Source organism: Stenella coeruleoalba, assembly GCF_951394435.1.
Source record: "Stenella coeruleoalba genome assembly, chromosome: 8".
Taxonomy (NCBI): Eukaryota; Metazoa; Chordata; class Mammalia; order Artiodactyla; family Delphinidae; genus Stenella; species Stenella coeruleoalba.
This window is the reverse complement of record NC_137154.1, coordinates 36,138,118-36,156,446: the sequence shown is the minus strand read 5'-3', so window position 1 is coordinate 36,156,446 and position 18,329 is coordinate 36,138,118. Positions and strand designations below refer to the sequence as shown.

Genomic DNA, 18,329 nt, shown 5'->3' with positions numbered 1-18,329 from the left:
AAATTGTGAATCACAGGCTTCCCTGGTGGTGCAGTGGTTGAGAATCTGCCTGCCAATGCAGGGGACACGGGTTTGAGCCCTGGTCTGGGAAGATCCCACATGCCGCAGAGCAACTGGGCCCGTGAGCCACAACTACTGAGCCCGCACTCTAGAGCCCATGAGCCACAACTAATGAGCCAGTGCTCTAGAGCCCTTGAGCCACAACTACTGAAGCCCACACGCCTAGAGCCCATGCTCCGCAACAAGAGAAGCCACCGCAATGAGAAGCCCGCACACGGCAGTGAAGAGCAGCCCCCGCTCGCCCAACTAGAGAAAGCCTGCACGCAGCAATGAAGACCCAACGCAGCCAAAAATAAATAAATAAATTTATTTTTAAAAAAGAGGGTGGCTCTGAAGCTGGGGCAGCTGGATCCAGGTCCTGCTCCACCTCTTACAGTCTGACCTTGTGCCAGGCGCCTTACCTTTCTAAGCCTCAGTTTCTCCACCTGTACAGTAGGAAAACAGTAATCCTTACCTTTTGTCACTCGATCAAGTAGAGCAGTGTTACACTGATGGTGGAAGCTTACTTTATAGCCTCCTCAACTTCCCACTCCCATGTGTCTAAATCAGCAAGTATTTATTGAGCACCTGCTGTGTATCTGCCACCCTGCAACCAAATAGATGAGAAAATGCAACCGGCTTGATGCTGGCCGGGCGGGGGCTGGAGGTGGCACTGCAGATAGAGGGACCAGGGACGGCCTTTCTGGGGAGGTGACTCTTCAAGTGAGAAAGAAGAAGGGACAGGTGACCAAGAAGAGGTACAGTAAATGCAAAGCCTTGAACATGAAAACCCAGAGCCAGTGAGCGATGGAGGGGGGCCCAAGACAGGACTGGACGGGGAGGCTGGATCACAGGGTCTTGAGGGCCAGAGTACAGAGTTTGGGTCCCTGAGAAGCCGCTGGAGGGTTTGACGCAGTGGAGCAATAGATCTGATTTGTGTTTCACAAAGATCTTTCTGGCACCGTGGGGAGGATAGATGGTCTGGGAGCAGACGAGGAGCACAGAGCGCAGCCGGCCTGTTGGCAGTCACCTAGGCAGAGCTAAGCAGCTGGGGGCGCAGGGCGCAGGGGCGGGGAGGGCCGTGCACACTGGGAGAGATTCTGCAAGCAGAGGCGGGCGGACCTGGGGGTTGACTGAATGTCTTGGTGTTGGGAAGCAGGAGGCAAGGCAGAAGAAAAAAGCAAACTATTGCTTTTGGAGATTTGACTTGAATGGTGGGGGACGATGGTCTCGATGGAGTTGAGGGTTGAGAAATGGACTCTATTTTCGATGCATCCTGGGACATTATTAGAGTTAGAACTGCCAATGGAGTTGGTGGGTTTTGCTGACTTTTGCACTTTCCTTCCCTTGGCTTTTTTGCTCCAGGAGTGGAGTCCAGGGAATTCACATAGCAGTTCTTTCTCCTGCTCTGAGCCCCAGGGAGGGTGCCACTGCTGTCTCTTTCTCTGCCCCACTGTCAGCTCCAGCCCCCAAACCCACTGCTCCTCCGCTGGCTCTAGGCCTGGCAGGTAGCCCTTGGCCTTTCTGAAGTTCCCGAGATGAAGCTGAGGATGGGGTAGGCAGGGTGTAGGTGTCCAGCCACGTCTGCTCAGGGAGGTGCCCGCCCTTCAGGGGAAGGTACACATCAGCCACTTCACCCAGCTGCCAGACGAAACGGATGGATGGCACCCTTGAAGATGAGTCACATCAGAGGCAAAGGAGCTCTGTCTGGGGCTTTGCGACACCAGAGCCTTCGGGGATGGTACACACTTGTCTGTATCATCAGACGCTGCTGAGCTGACGCAGTGTGAGGTCTTGGTGCTCAGGCTGTGTTTGTCTTGGCAGCTGGGATGACAGCAGCTCCGTCAGCAGCGGGATCAGCGACACCATAGACAACCTCAGCACGGATGACATCAACACCAGCTCCTCCATCGGCTCCTATGCCAACACGCCTGCCTCCTCGCGTAAGAGCCTGGATGTCCAGGTAAGGAACAGGGTCCCTCCCAGAGCCCCTGCCAGCAGAGAGCCTTGGGCTTGTGGGCCAAGGGGGCTCTTTGGGGTGCACAGAATCTCCAGGTCCGTGAGATGAGGCCCGACCTCCTGCTTGATGCCTGTGCTCTTACGTCTTCACTCTGTCCTCTACCTGCAGGGAGAGGGTGGGGTCCAGCATCGGGGTACGCTAAACGGGAGTGGGGAGACTCACCGCTCTCACTGTGGTGGCCTTGGCAAATCCTGTTTCCTTCCCGGACCTCAGTTTCATCATCTATTTGGAAAAAAAAGAAAAAAAGAAAGAAAAAGGATGTTGGACTCAACTGGCCGTTCTTAGTCTGGAGTGCGCGCCCATGGCGTTCGTCTGATCCCTCAAGAGTGCTGGGGTGGGAAGAACGTTAAGAAGCCTGGGCTGGAAGACCAGTACGTCCCAACAGATCTGTGGGTCATATCCTCCTGCCAGTGTATTGTACTTGGCCCACGGTATCACTCTTCCTTTAAATGGGGTGGCATGTCAAGTTTTTTAAAGTTCATCACTTCACATGATGGTGAGCTTCTGGTTTCTCTTGAAAAATCAGAAGATATCGCCTCCCAGAGTCTATATTCTCCACAACCAACAGATGTCCAGGTGTCCCCGCCTTTGGACAGGGCGCCCATGCCGCTGTGTGCCAACCAGCTACACCCTTCAAATACCTGCCTGTCCTGAGGCACTTGAGTTTCCAACCCCTGCTTTAAACTCTCTGGTTTAGTGTTTCAGATGCAGTGCTTCCAAAGCAGTTTTGTGTAGGTGTGTTTGCTTCCCCTCATAGCATCCCTCAGTGGTCAGGGGGATTGGTTCTAATAAGCCCATTTTACTAGTGGACAAGCGAGTTGCCATCCTCACCGCCAGTCCCCACAGTGGCACTGGCATATATGGACTGGAATCCTTTTCAGGATGAGTCCCTCCCACCAGTGGCGCCCGCTGCCTCGGGTGAACCCATGTGAAGGTCTGATGGGGATGGAGTCTCCCAGAGGGACCTTTTGAGGGCAGAGCTGACACAGCACCTTCTTTCACTCCCTTCCTTTCACATCCGCTTCCTTTCTCCGCTCTGTCTCACTCTGGACAGATAGGAGCTGCTTTGGGAATCTCTTTGCTTTCAAAGGTATCTTTCTCTTTGAGGACAGGGCTAAATGAAGGATGTGTCAGAGTGTGGGATTAATTCTGTACCACAGAAATGTAAACACAGGCTGCCTGATGAAATCTATTAGGTGTTGCCTCTGGGATTGCCTATGACTTCTTGAGTTTTCATTTTTAGCCTGAATTTCTAATTATCATTGGCAAACAAGGGTGGGTTGTGGCGGTTAAGGGAAAAAAAACTACCCAAGTGAAGGGAGCCCAGAGATTTGGGGGGTACTGATAATGTGCCACATCTTGATCTAAGGGGTAGTTATGCGCGTTAATTTCAGAAAATTTCTTCTAATTATATACTTAAGATTGTACATTCGGTATATGAATGTTATACCTCAATTTTATAAAAGTTAATTTAAAAAACCAAAAAAACCCCTAAGCCACACCACCAACTGATCACTGTTTAATTAGTTATTAGACACAAGTTAGAAACACCCAGCCCGACTGTGTCCCTACCACTTGCCAAATGTTATAATATCCACAGGTTCCGGGACTTCCCTGGTGGTCCAGTGGTTAGGACTGGGTGCTTTCACTGCTGTGGCCCAGGTTCATTCCCTGGTCGGGGAACTAAGATCCTGCATGTCGTGGGGCACAGCCAAAAAAAAAAAAATCCACCGTTTTCCTTTCCTTGTGGACACTAATTTTTTTTTTTTTTCCGAGACTCATTTTAATTTCAAGGTAACAACAACCAAGCTTCTAGACAGTTCTTAGATAGAGCTGGGGGACTAAGAGAGAAGGAGAGACAGACAGAGACAGAGAGGAGAGAGAGATCTATAAATCAGGAGGTTTCTCTCTTGTTTACGTGCAAGGTAGGAAGAAGCTTGCTCCTAAAACGCTCACTGAGCCAACAAAACATTGTTGGAACAGTCTCCTTGTCTTTGTTCCCTTCCCACAAACCTGGAGTTAGAATCTGTTTTCCACGTTGATACAGAGTAACCATCTGGGATTTACAAATGATACATTTGAATTTGGTTACTGTCAAGGCCCCCCCCCCTCCTTGACCAGCTCTTTGCTTTCATTTAGCAAATGTCACATCAGAAAAGCTTCAAGAATATTACACAAGCATGTCTTTTGACCAAGATCAGAAAGATAACATCAAGGGTTGTAAAGAATTTACTATTGGGCTTCCCTGGTGACGCAGTGGTTGAGAGTCCGCCTGCTGATGCAGGAGATACGGGTTCGTGCCTGTCCGGGAAGATCCCACATGCCGCGGAGCGGCTGGGCCCATGAGCCATGGCCGCTGAGCCTGCGCGTCCGGAGCCTGTGCTCCGCAACGGGAGAGGCCACAACAGTGAGAGGCCCGCGTACCGCAAAAAAAAAAAAAGAATTTACTATTTATTGGGTTGTTTTTTTGCTCTACAACTACTTGAGTTTAAAATATTTAAATAAAAATTAAGCAAGTAGGTCTTGGAATAAAATAAATGTAGACTTGCACCCATAGTTACAAAGAGTCCTGCTGAGATGGTTTCTTTGGCATTCCTTTGTTCCTGTCCAGGGAGCATCTCCAAATATCTGAATCCACATAAATTGCAGCCTTCTCCCCTCCTCCCCTGTACCACTCTGAGGAAGGCTAGGGGCCATCACTCCTCTCGGGGCAGCGTCACGCAGCGGGAAGGTGTGCACTGCCATCCTCCCCGGGGCTCATTCAGGTTCCCATCACATATGGGTTTCCCTGGACCAATGGGCAGCACAAAGCATCCCAGGCGAGGCATGGAAAGGCAGGAAGAAGTAGCCCAGTGTGTCCACTGGGAAAGCATGTTGAGGACAGCTTGCCTGCCTGAGTTTATTTGAAAAGCCTCTGAAGACCAGCCAAAAGGAAGTACATCTAAGGAACAGGGGAGCTGTCGTCTGGAAGCCTGAGGAACAGCCTCATTTAGTTGCTTGAGAGAGGCGGCAGCCGGTAACAGAGGAGCGGTCCTTGGGGGATGGAAGTCCCCTTAGTCTGTGAGTGACTGTCTCCTCAAGGATGTCGAGGAGCACGGGGAGGGTCTTTGATGGGGCACTCGTGCCCAGATACCCACTGCTTCTCAGTGTTCTGGGCAAAGCATCTCCCTGCCTGGGGTCTGACAGCCTCTTGACCAACTTTCTCCAGGAGAGCTGGTGAGTCTGGCTGCAGTGTCAGGGAAAAGGTACGGCCTTTGAAGTCAGGGTTGAGCTCCTAGCTCTGTGGCATCCTTGGATAAGCTCAACCTCTCCAAGCCTCTGCCTCCCCGTGATTACATAAAATCACGGTAACTAGGCTTATCTTGAAGGGTGAGTGTGAGAGCGATATGGACATTCTTTATCTGAACATGCTTTCAGATAAATGAGCCTAATTCGTTTTCTTTTTTCTTTTTTTTTTTTTCTGGCTGTGCCACTCTGCTTACGGGATCTCAGTTCCCCGACCAGGGGTTGAACCCCGGCCCTCTGCAGTTGAAAGTGCTGAGTCCTAACCATTGGACCTCCAGGGAATTCCCTCAGAACCTAATTCTCAGTAGTTGCTCAGATGGTTCATTTCGTTTGTTTCCTTTCCTTTCCATTTCCTTTTCCTTTTTCCCTTTCCTTCCTTCCTTCCTTCCTCTATATTACCTATACCTCTGCTTCTTTCCTCCATTCATGTCAGGAACCAAAAGTTGACTGTTATTCATGTCCTTTCTTTGTAGTGTCAGAGCATTTTTTTTTTTTTTTTTTTTTTTTTGCGGTACGCGGGCCTCTCACTGCTGTGGCCTCTCCCGTTGCAGAGCACAGGCTCCGGATGCGCAGGCTCAGCGGCCATGGCTCACAGGGCCAGCCGCTCCACGGCATGTGGGATCTTCCCGGACTGGGGCACGAACCCGTGTCCCCTGCATCAGCAGGCGGACTCTCAACCACTGCGCCACCAGGGAAGCCCTGTCAGAGCATTTTGTCTTAAGTTTTGCAGCATTTTGTTTTTGGGACAGTGTGTTGGTGGCAGAAGACTTCTCACACATGAACATCACTTCCCCACATCCCTTTCATCTATCTCTTCCTGTCCTTGTGACTCGGCATCTTCTCTCAGTCTGTGGAAGGTTCCATTCCAGGTGCCAAGGTACAAAAAAGGCATATGTCAAGATTCCTCTCATTTTCACTGCCTTTGAAATTTTAATAAAATATACAAGGGGGAAAAAGTGGTAATTCCATGTGAGTTTACTTTTGGCTACTGAAGGAACAAAATTCTGAATTCTGTGGCAAGGATTCCTGTCCTGTGTGACCTTGAGTAATCCTGGGCTCTCTGGATGCTCTCGGGTGATGGTCTGGACGTAAGGATAGGGTTTGGCTGGGGTGTGGGTGGGGCACCCCTTGTGCCACCTGCTGGGTCCTGCTGCTCCTGACTTGAGGCAAGTTACCTTTCCTCTTCACACCTGTGCTTTCCTTGTCTGTCAAATACAGATAAAAGTGCAAGTTTGGAGGATTAGATGAGCTAATAATGTGTGCAGAGGCACCCAGTGCCCAGTAAGAAAGGCGGCAGATAATGATGCTGACGCTGATCCTAGTTTCTGTTATTCCTGGGACTCAGACTTTAGCCAGTGTAGCATCTCAGTCCGCGGGGGTGGTGTGGGCTTGAAGACGGCAGCGTCTCTGGCTTCTTAGAGGCTTGTGGCCTAAGAGCACAAAAGACAAGTACCCTGTTCACCCTAATGCAAGACAGAAATAGATTAAATGCTAAAGTGCCGGAGATTTTCAGAGGGGGGACAGTTGGTGACAAAAGAGCCACTGTTAAAATTGAGTCCCTCCACCTTGAGCTCATTGCGCCCACCGTCAGCTCTCTGAGACACCTGTCTGTTATCACCCCTGTTTCACGCACAAGGTAACAATCTCAAAGAAGCTCAGCCACTTCCTTCAGGGTCACACACAGCACAGGAGGGAGTTGCAGCACCTAGTACTTGACCTCAAGTCTGTCCGACCCCAAGCCCACGCTCTTCCCTCCACCTCCCGCCCCATGGCTGCACCTCGTTCCTCAGCGCCTTGGTTCCATCCTCTCGCTCTCAGAAGACTGGCCTCCCCTCTTCAGTCTCTGGGGAACCTGGGCCCTCAGGGGAGAACTCTCCCATCTTCCAGGCCCTCTTCCTCCTTGACTGTGGCTGTTTCCCTGCCTTCCCTCTTGGATGCTGAAGGAGTAAGTGGGCTTACAGTAGGAGTAGCTACAGAAAGGAGGTACCACTTGAGATGGGCACAGCTGGCAAAGGGGAGGGTGCAGCTCTTTGTACGTCCCATGTGGCTGTCCTGCTGGCCCTCCTGTTGTAAGCTCTGGGGGCAGAGAGCCTGGCCCTTCTTCATCTTTTAATCCCTCCTGGTGCCACCACATGACCTGGCACACAGCTCAGCAGGGATTTGCTAAGGAGATGTGAACTCACAGCCAGTGTAATGTCCCGGGGCAGAGGCCGCTGTGCGGAGAGCAGCTGGGAAGCCTACCACCCTGGACCACATACATTGCGGGGCTGTGATGGTTGGATGATTGTTCTTTCCAGAGGGGGATTCAACTGTAGTCCCAGACCAGGGATGTGTGCACTCTCTCTGCCACTGGGGTGGAATCAGTTCTGGAGGTCCCACCCAGAGGCTAGGCTGGAACTGCTCCAGAATTGGAGCTGGGGAACCACCGGCCAGCCAGGGTGGAAGGAGAATCTACTGGGTGTAGGTGTTATGTTAGGTGCCCCTGGACATGCAGCATCCTCAAGTCCTTGGACTTGTTCTCCAGGAAGGCAGCATAGCCTGATGGCTAAAATATGGGCTCTGCACTCAGGCTCCCTGGAATCCTTGCACTGTGTGATCTTGGGCAATTTTCCTTTCTACTCTGTGCCTCAGTGTTCTCATGTAAAATCGAGACTACGAACTATAACCTCCTCATAGGTTTCTGGTGAAGATTAAATTAAATGGTACATGCAAAGCACTTTAGCCCAGTGCCTAGCACATAGTAAATGTTTAGTAAAATTTAATTGTTACTGCTCCTACTATTAGCGTCACTATAATTTGATCAGGGAAAATAACGTATAGGAGCATTAAAGGAACAATTAATGCAGTACCCCAGGATGTGGTATGTACTACGTTTTCAGTACCTCTTAGAGTGTAAAAGAATGTGTTAGAATGTACTTGAACATAAGCTCCAGGAGGTTCATGATTCGTATTGATATTTTGTTCTTATTAATTGTAGTATTCCCAGTACCCAAAAGCTTGCTTGGCACACAGCGGTACCGGTAAATATTTGTTGAGTGAATGTTTCCAAAGCCAAGATATTTTCTGCCTCAGGGCCTTTGCACATACTCTTCCCTCTACCTGGCATGCTCTTCCCTAAACTCTTCTCTCGGTAAGTTTCTGCTCATTCTTTAGGACACTTCTTCAAAAAGGCCTTACCAGACCACTGTACCTTACCCCCATCATCATAATCTAAATTACATCACTGCCTGTAATTCTCTCTCAGACTCCTTGTCTTTTTCCATTTATTTGTCTTATATTTCCAATCCCTGCCTCTTTCACTGGATCATAAACTTCAGAAGGGATGGGAACCAATCTTACTCACAGGTCCTCAGACCCACCATAGTGCCCGGCAAACCACGGGCATGGAGGAAATTCTGGTTGAATGACTACCCTGGAAGATTTAGAGGAAGGAACACGGGCTGGTGTAGTGGGGACACGGAGCAAGTACCGTGAGTTTCACTTCTCTGTAAAACTGAGATGAAGACAGTTCTACGTACCTGCTTACCCTCCTTGACCAGACAGCGGTCGGGATCGGATGAGGTCGTTTCGTTAAAGTGTGCTGTAGCTCGAGAAGCATGTGTTCGCCGACCGATTTGCTCATTTCCTCACCAAGCCTGACTGCGTGCCTGCTGTGGGGACGCCTCGGTCTCTGTCCTTTGCCGCAGCTGAACGACGAGCTTCTTGCAGCCCAGGAGTGTTTCTGTCCTCCTCTCTATGCCTGGTCCCTCGTGGAGATGTTTGAGGAATGACCAAACAACTGAAGGCACCCATGAGGTGGCTGAGGGAGAGGGGGGAGGCTGTGGTGGCGATAGAGAGGCGATTGAACTTGGGCTGCTTGTCTGTATGTATCTTTGCTCCCACTCTGCCAGCGTATTCCGTGCAGGAAGCCATCGGTACTAATCTCGAGTGACGAGCATCAGGCCAGATTCTTGCCAGGGGGTCGTTTTGATTTGCTGCCTTGCTGGTGTTGCCCACGCTTGGTAGTTAAGTACAGCAAATATGGGACCTGTGTCGCAGGGGAGCCGCCCTAAATTGTTGCTGACCACCCTTCCCCATTCACTGCACTGCTTCTCCCCGCTGAAATCTGCTCAGACTGGCCCCAACCCCTAGGGAGGCCCCCAAAGCTTTCTGGTTAGCGAGTTATGGCTTTTAACTGCAGCAAATGATTAACCATCACGCTTCTGTCCCCTCCTGGGCTCCGTGGCCAGCAGGTCAGGCCTCTTCCAAAGAAAGCTGGCTAATTATATCCCCCGTCTGCACAAAATCCCACAAGAGGAGGCAGCAGCGGCATATGAATGGAGCTGGGTGGGAGCACATGGTGTCGTGGGGAGGAAGTGGCTTCTGAGGCTTCGCCTCCTCTCGGCCCCTCTCTCTCCCTGATTCGAGGGGAGCTAGCAGCCGCCCTCTCTCGCTCGCTCTCGGTGCGTTAGACTGTAGCGCTGTGCTCGATCCAGAGATCTGGCTGCCACTGGAGTGATCGGGAGCTCTTGAACAAAGGGACATGGGCTGGGAGGCTGTGAGCTGGGTAGAGCTCGGGCTGCCGGAGCTCGAGGAGGCTGGTCACCAAGTGGCAGGGCTGGTGGCTGAATTTTTGTCACAGCTCCGTCCACTGGTTCTCCTCCATGGGGCTCTGTCCCTCGTTTTCCTCTGGCTCTTTTTACTCTCCTCCCTCACTCCCTTTTAGGACATATTCGTATTCTTTACCTTCCTTGGACCCAACATATCAGGCTTCCTAACAAGATAACCAGAGTACAAGGCCCAAACATTTTAAAGTAGTCATCTGTTATTTTTCCCTTAACTTGTCCAGGGCATGGGCATTTTTGCTCTGGGGTGAGGGGCCCTCTAGCCTGGGGTTTGAGAAAGACTAATTCAGAGGGTCTTCTTCGCAGACCGACGCTGAGAAGCACTCACAGGTGGAGAGGAATTCCCTGTGGTCCGGCGATGACGTCAAGAAGTCAGACGGAGGGTCAGACAGCGGCATAAAGATGGAGCCGGGGTCGAAGTGGAGGCGGAATCCTTCTGATGTGTCTGACGAGTCGGACAAAAGCACGTCGGGCAAGAAGAACCCCGTCATCTCTCAGACAGGCTCGTGGCGGCGAGGCATGACAGCTCAGGTGGGCATCACCATGCCGAGGACGAAGCCGGCTGCCCCGGCAGGCACGCTGAAGACCCCAGGAACTGGTGAGTCAGAGGCATGTGTGGGCACTTGTCATTTTCAAAACCTGAACCGCAGTCACTCTAGCGAGGGCTTGATGATATTTTTAAATCCCTATAAAATGCACAGGTATTTCTTCTTAGGGTTTAGACAGACTCTGCTCATAGCCAGCTTTCAGAAAGGTTCACATCCTTACCTTTCTCCAAGTGGAAGTATGTAAGCATGAGAGCCTCTGAAATTCTGAAGATGGTTCAACTGCCGAGACATGTTGAATCGGTTTAAGCATGTGCTGGGTCAGAGCTAACATACCCAGTGAAGGCTATTCAAGAGCACGTGGTTAGGAGCTGTCGGTGTGTTGAATTGACGTTGTCCATGATTTAAGGATGTATGTAAAGGAGGGCAGTGTTTTTGCAGGAAGGTGGGGTACCCCTTGAAAATGATAGGGACAGCTTTTCAATGGACAGAGGGAGAATGGCCAATAAAACACAAGGTCTCTTTCCCAGACATATCAGTAATTGGCTGGCTTTGCTTTATTCTGGGTAAATCTAGACTGCTTTGCGAATGAGGAAAACCATTGACATCCCCTAAAAGCCTCACGGTGACAGTTGTAGACGCGCTTATCTTTATAAAAAGCTCTTTCCTCTGTCTTCCAAGGGGACTGCTTTCCCCCAGGAGAAAGCGAGCTAGTTCTTTGGAGGAGGGGAGAATTTTAAACAGTCAGCTGGCGGAGCTGACTTCTTGGTCTGCAGGCTAACCTTTCTGATCTCTCTCTCAGGAAAAACAGATGATGCAAAGGTGTCTGAGAAAGGAAGGCTGTCTCCCAAAGCCTCCCAGGTGAAGCGCTCCCCGTCAGATGCTGGCCGCAGCAGTGGTGATGAATCCAAGAAACCCCTCCCCGGCAGCTCCAGGACGCCCACTGCCAACGCCAACAGCTTTGGGTTCAAGAAGCAGAGTGGCTCTGCCGCTGGTTTGGCCATGATCACAGCCAGTGGGGCCACTGTCACCAGCAGGTCAGCCACACTGGGCAAAATCCCAAAGTCGTCTGCACTTGTCGGTCGGTCCACCGGTCGGAAGACAAGCATGGATGGGGCTCAGAATCAGGATGATGGGTATCTGTCTCTTAGCTCCCGGACAAATTTACAGTACCGGAGTCTGCCAAGGCCCAGTAAATCCACCAGCCGGAATGGGGCTGGGAACAGGTCTAGTACCAGCAGCATAGATTCCAACATCAGTAGCAAGTCAGCAGGCCTGCCGGTGCCCAAGCTGAGGGAGCCTTCCAAGACAGCCCTGGGCAGCTCTCTGCCAGGTCTGGTCAACCAGACCGATAAGGAGAAAGGCATCTCATCCGACAACGAGAGCGTGGCTTCCTGTAACTCAGTGAAGGTGAACCCGGCAGCCCAGCCTGTGTCTAGTGCGGCTCAGGCCACTCTCCAGCCAGGGGCCAAGTACCCTGATGTGGCCTCTCCCACGCTCCGCAGGTAAGTGGGTAAATGGCACTGAGCGGAACTGGAATACGTGGAGTGGCATCCTGGATTAATAACTTCCTGTTTTCTTAGCTGAAGCCGCCTCTGGTTTTCTCCACTTCAGTCCTTGGGTAAAGCTGTTTGGTTGGATGCTGCCAGCAATTCTGCTCAACTGATTATTTTCCCATGTTGGCGTGAAAAACATAAGCCTCTGGAATCAATCATCCTGGGTTTGAATCCTAGGTCCACCTTAATTAGCCACCATGTAACCTCTCTTAATACTTCTGCCTCCGTTTTCTCATCTGTAAAATTGGGATGATGATACCTACCTACAGGTTCTTGTGTCCATTAATCTACGTAGCTACATCTGGCCCATAGTAAGTGCTCAATAAAAGTTAGCTACCATCGAAGATGAGATCCTAATACTCCCTTAGATCTGGAAGCAGTTTTGTTTTTAATCTGTGGCTCAGATTCCTCATCTTTATGCCAGACAGTGGCATAATGGCCACATCTTTTCCCCAAATAGTCCAGTATCCCCCGCATACTTTTTTATACTGCACGCGTAATTCCAAATCAGTGTTTGAAATTTTAGCTTCCTTTAAAAAAAGAAAAAAGAACAACTCAAAGCAGAAGCGTTTTTGAAAAAGAGAATTTGATTTCCTATTACCTGAAAAAGGCATTTTCCTGTACTTCCACAACGGGTGGAAATTTGTACGTTAAAATTGATTCTTCGCTTTAAACTGCAGCTGCATAGAGCAGAGTTCATCCTACCTTTTCAGGAAATTTCTTGTCATAAGAAAGAGTAAGTCCAAGGATAGAAAACTTAGCAGTGAAAAAATAAAAATTATGTGCACATGTACATATTTGGGGATGAATGGGAATGTTTGCAAAGCCTTCAGAAGAAGCATTCCACATGAAAGGTATAATGCAGCAGTTCACTGTTCCTTGTCTAGACTTGATTATTAGAATTTCAGTAATGATTATTTTTTCAGGGGAAAGTCTTATTGGGCTGCTCTTTGTTGTTTTAACAGGTTGCCTTGTAAATGAAAATTTTCTCTGCTTCTTGCCTCAAGTATTATATGTAATATTCGCTCTTTGGTATTATAGATTTCCTTTAGTAACTACAAAGGCATTTTATTAGACCCTTAGGCTAGTGTAATAGAATACTTGAAAATGCATGCAGCTTCTTAGGCTGTGAATTGAGCACCTTTCAGCCCACTCCTAGCAATTACATTTTTCCTGAATTGTTAAGGTGTTCTGAATTCTCTCGTTGTGCATTAGTATGAAGAAGAGGAACCTTAGGTGAAGTGTGGTAGCTCTCTTCAAATGGTTTGAAGGACTAACAGACAAAAGATGGGGCTTTTTCTGTGTAGTTACACATAGCAGGATTAGGAGCAAGGCATAAAAGTTGGAAGAAGGTGGGTTAGATTTTGGTTTTGTAACAATTGGAAGTGCTTGGCAACGGAGCCAGTTAGCCTTTGGAGTATAAAGTAGTGAGGTCCCTGACACTGGAGGTGTGTAAGTACTCTAAAGCCAAGGTTCTGCAACAGGATAGTTCTTTCTCTGTCACCAGGCAAAAAGTGTTCCTCTTCTGTCACCAGACATTGTAGTGAGGGTTGATTATGCGTTTGTTTATTTTTACAACAATTGGGATTTGTAACAACTGTTTGGAGAGGTCGGAGGTCAAACTCACACCACTTTGCCTAGCTGGGTGAAAGGCAACCTGCCTATCATAGTATGTAGTAGTATCGTCTCTTTTCGGAGATACCTGTTCCATGACAGTTTTAGTGGATAGAATAAAGCCGTTACATTTCTAGAGTATGTACTGTCCTTCGACTTTAAGACAGTTTCTCCATCCTACCAGAGAACCCTCTGCCAACGGAAGAGGGAAGTGTCTGTGCCATTCCCTGTGTTCTGACAGCACATTTGTGGTCATGAGCAATGGGGGAGATGACATGCAATGGCATTTCTGTGTGTCTGTCACAGAGACACAGTTCACACCCAGCGTGTCTGGTTGAACATCTTGTGAACCCCACAAGGTTTGTGTGTATCACTGGACAGTACTAGCTCTCTGGACCTAAAAGACACATCTTTCAGGCTGGGCTTTCATGTGAGAATACATCTGAGAGGCTGCATTGCCCAGGCCGCCTCCAGATCCAGCCTCCTGTTCTTGATTCTGCATGTTTGCTTAGAGATCAAAGAAACCAACTCCTTTGGAGCTGAACGGTCATAAACGGAGTGCCTGCTTTGTGCCTGGGGTCATGGATACAAAGGTGGTCTTTCCCCTTGAGATGTTTCCTGGGCAAGGGCAGTTTTCTAGTTACTCTATTTATGGAAAGAAAGGAAAGCAAGATGTTGGACCAGTGAGGGATAGGCCTGTAGAAAATTACTCCCCGTCTCCCTTTGGCTCAGGTAGATCCAGGGTCTCAGCAGCATCCTAGAACTTGAAGGTGGAGCCTTTGCTCCACCAGTGCCCTGGCCCGCTGTGTGGCAGCCTTTCCCAGGGGAGCGCCTCGAGCTGTAGAAAGGACTGCGCCTCCCTCCCCAGGGACTCTCACTAGCTCCTGTGCCCTGCCCTCCTCTGACGGCCGGCGTCCCTGGGCTTTGGGTGTTCAACCCGTGTAAACCTTTGTCTCTTCGCAGACTCTTTGGTGGGAAGCCTACCAAGCAAGTGCCCATCGCCACAGCCGAAAACATGAAAAACTCGGTGGTCATCTCCAACCCTCATGCCACCCTGAGCCAGCAAGGTAACTTAGAGTCCCCCTCGGGCAGCGGCGTCCTGAGCAGCGGCAGCAGCAGCCCTCTCTACAGTAAGAACGCAGACAGCACCCAGTCCCCCCTGGCCTCCAGCCCCAGCTCCGCCCACTCGGGCCCCTCCAACAGCCTCACGTGGGGCACCAACGCCAGCAGCTCCTCGGCCGTTAGCAAGGACGGCCTGGGCTTCCAGTCGGTCAGCAGCCTCCACACCAGCTGCGAGTCCATTGACATCTCCCTGGGCAGCGGAGGGGCGCTGAGTCACAACTCCTCCACCGGCCTCATTGCCGCCTCTAAGGATGACGCCCTGACCCCCTTTGTCAGAACCAACAGTGTGAAGACCACACTGTCGGAAAGGTTGGTGCTGTGTATTTGGCTGCCTTTATCTCCCCGAAAGACGCCCTTCCGGGAGTCCAAAGATTATGTCAGGAAGCCCAAGTGTTAGCTCACCTTTGCTGGGAGATTTCTCTCTTCCTGATCACTGCCGTCTCTCCAGAGGGAAGCCAGTTGGGGATGGATTAAGCCTGGCTCTGCTTCCTGTTGTCTTTTTCACTGTGGTTTTTCTCAGTGCATGGAGCTGCTGGAAGTCTCTTGGGGGCAGATTTCATGCTGCCTTTTGAAAGGGCATTCCGCTTTCGAAGTCCTTCCTTTTTATTGTTTGCTCATCACTGCCTCCTTCCCTGCCCCTTGTAATTGTGTTGTCCGAGCAGGGGGCGGCTGCAGCTGCGGAACGTGTGGTGGGATGTTCCTTAAGCAGCCCAGTCCACACGCTGGTCCTCGGGGCAGACACCCTCCTACTGAAGGGCCGCAGGCCAGAGCGATAGGAAATCAAGAAACCAGAATTGTCCTCAAAGCTCTGAATCTCACCGCAGTAGCGATACATGTCCATTTTCTCCACATGGGGAAGAAAGCCAGTATCAGCTCTGGAAATGAGAAAAACGTCCTAGTCGTGTATAATAACCCCACCCCCTCCTTCCAATCTAATGCAGCTTCTCTTGTTTTCCACCTGCCTGGCCTTCTAGCCCTCTCTCTTCCCCTGCCGCTAGCCCTAAGTTCTGCAGAAGTACTCTGCCCAGGAAACAGGACAGGTAATGACGTTGTAGGCCGGGGACGCCACCGAGCCTCTAGCTTCCTCTGCCCCCCTGTGTCAAGCCAGATGTCTTGTATGAGGCTGTTGGCCTGCGGCTTCCGCTTGTGTTCGTGGCCCCGGTGTGCTCTGTGACCCCCCAGACATGCCTGTGAGGGTCTGTTCCGCTGCCCACAAAACTCAGAAACAGGTGGAGAGGGGTTGGCCCCTCCTCTCCCAGCTTGGGAAGGAACCTCAAGCCTGCCACCTGGCGAGGGGCGGCAGAAGCCCTCACTGGCATCTCAGCCTCCCCGTGGCATGCTCCTGCTTCCCAGCTTCCTGCCCTTTCTCCTCTCTCCCCTCCCCCTCCGAGCCCAGAAGTGACCTGCCGCCCACCACGCGGCTCTGCGGCCCTCACCTTTGTCTCCCACACCCCTGCTCCCCACGCAGCTGGCTCTTTGCCCTCTCAAAGGCCTCTGCTGCGGATTGGCTCTGTGTCTCGCAGGCTGTGGTGTTCTGTGTGCCCGTTTTCTGTAAGAAGAATATGTGGAGTGTTGTTGGCCCCCAGATGCCCTGAGGGTGGGCCTCAGACATGGATCTTGACCTTGAGTTTGTGGGGAAGCCATGGCTTGGCCAAACGTAATGAGCAGATGTTGTTTCGTGCCAGGGGGAAAAAAATTAATGAAAACCCTCTTCACCCCATTAACAGCGACAACTTTGCTTTTGTCAGACTCATAGACCAAGCCTTTAAACCTAGCTCCTTGGAAATCCGAATGCTGTGACTTTATCAGCCAGCAGGTCGTAACGTGCCCCGACTCTGCCCAGGGCTCAGCTCCTAGCTCCGCCCAATGACAGCCTCGGAAACTGAGAGGGACCTGGAATTCACTTGTTCCAGATGAATTCCAAATATGCAGACTGCTGGCCTCTTGAAACTCTCCAGCAAGTCCCTTCTCTCACTTGAAGTCATCGCCAGTGGCATTTGGTGGCGGGCCAGAGTGCTTAGGGGTGCGGGGAGCCCGGCGTGTCTCTCTGCCGCGGAAGGCATGGGCTCTGCTTCCAGATGGGGGGCAGATCCTGAGTTGGGCTTTGAACCCGTGGAAAAGGTGGAGCAGTTGGGGCCGAGTGGATCAGGCCTCCTGGGGACGGGGGTGGAGGATGCCTGGGTGTGGGCGCAGGCCTGGGCTTCCTTTGTTCCCGTGGCTGTGGATGTGTTGCATGCAGAGGACCCCTCCCTGGTGAAGTGAGTCTCTTCCTCCAGATCTCTTGGCTCGTCCTTAGCCTCTCCCCCCTCACATGGCCTGCTTTCCCTGTGCTTCTCTGAGGTTCTTATGTTTGTTTTAACTTTCCTACAGTGACCCGCACCTTGATAGGAACACTTTGCCTAAAAAAGGACTCAGGTATCTGTGTTTTCTCCTTGCATCCGTGCCATCTGGTGTGGCTCTGGGGCTTGGCTGTGCGGCTCTCTCGTGGCTGGTGGGGCTCGGGCCGGGCTGGGGGTCCCCGCTTTGGCAGCAGGACCCTTTGGACGATGGCTCCCCGCGCAACCCTCTCCTTCTCATCTCTCTGTGTGTCGGCTTCTTTGCTTGAGCAGAGGCTGTGCTCTTTCAGGCTTACTGTGGTCAGACCATCTCATGACAGCCATCCCTGAGCGAGCCCGGAGAGCAGTGACCGCTTCTTCTGGGGCCAGTGGGTTTAATCGCTGATCACTTTGCCATGACCATTCCATTCACGGGCTGTCTTCCAAGAGAAAGGATATGACTTGTAGCATGTTGATTTGTCAGCCGGGACACAGAGCCAAGGAGAGAAATATCCCCCCCACCCCCACCCCCGCCAATTTGAAGATTTTTAACTTTCTGGCCCATAGAAAGTTGCTGAGGACAGGTTCTTTGCACTTGGCTGAATATTCTAATTGAAAATCGGGTCACTTTTCAATGCCCAGCAAGACATGGGTGTGTTCATTTTTTTGATGTAAAGAAAGTAAGGACTTCCTTTCCAAGAGCGAATGTCCTTGCATTCACTGTAAGTGATGGCTCGTTTTTGGCGCCGGTCCTGGTGAAACAAGATGCTATAAGTCACCTCTGCTCATGCCATCCACCTCACTTTGCCACCCAGAAGGACTTCAGTCCTAACGCCTGGCCCGTGATCTTAATGTCCCGTGGTTACAGCTGTTGTTTCTCCCGCTCTCTAAACACCTCGTTCTTTGTAGCATCGGCTTCACCCCGCACCAAGCAGTAAGTGCTTTCGCAAAACATGGAACTTGGAATGAAATGTTACGTTGCTGTCGTGTATGTCTGTAGTTAATAACCAGCAGTACTTAAGGCTGAGAGCATTTTGACCAGTAATGGGAGGTAGGTATCAATGCTTCCTTTCAACAGGAGTTCCGAGTAAAGCCAAATCTAAAAATCTAAGAATAAAAGTATTGAAAAAGCCCCACCCGACCTCCAGACGGAGGAAGTTCAGCACGGTGGCCTTCGAGGGGGCAGTTGGCAAGGCCTTTAGTACTCAACAGTTTCCGTCATGCTTGTC

The 18,329-nt window shown here is 50.9% G+C and overlaps 1 protein-coding gene across 12 annotated transcripts in view; it reads left to right on the top strand.

Moving 5' to 3' along the window:
* The window catches only part of NAV2 (neuron navigator 2), an 840,045-nt gene that overhangs the window by 760,275 nt on the left and 61,441 nt on the right, over positions 1–18,329 (top strand). For all 12 annotated transcript variants that reach the window (XM_079930284.1, XM_079930286.1, XM_079930288.1 and 9 more), the window contains 4 exons: positions 1,864–2,002; positions 10,255–10,546; positions 11,296–11,998; positions 14,627–15,094. In XM_079930284.1, coding sequence (XP_079786410.1) covers positions 1,864–2,002; positions 10,255–10,546; positions 11,296–11,998; positions 14,627–15,094 — 1,602 coding nt within the window. The remainder of the gene's footprint in view (positions 1–1,863; positions 2,003–10,254; positions 10,547–11,295; positions 11,999–14,626; positions 15,095–18,329) is intronic.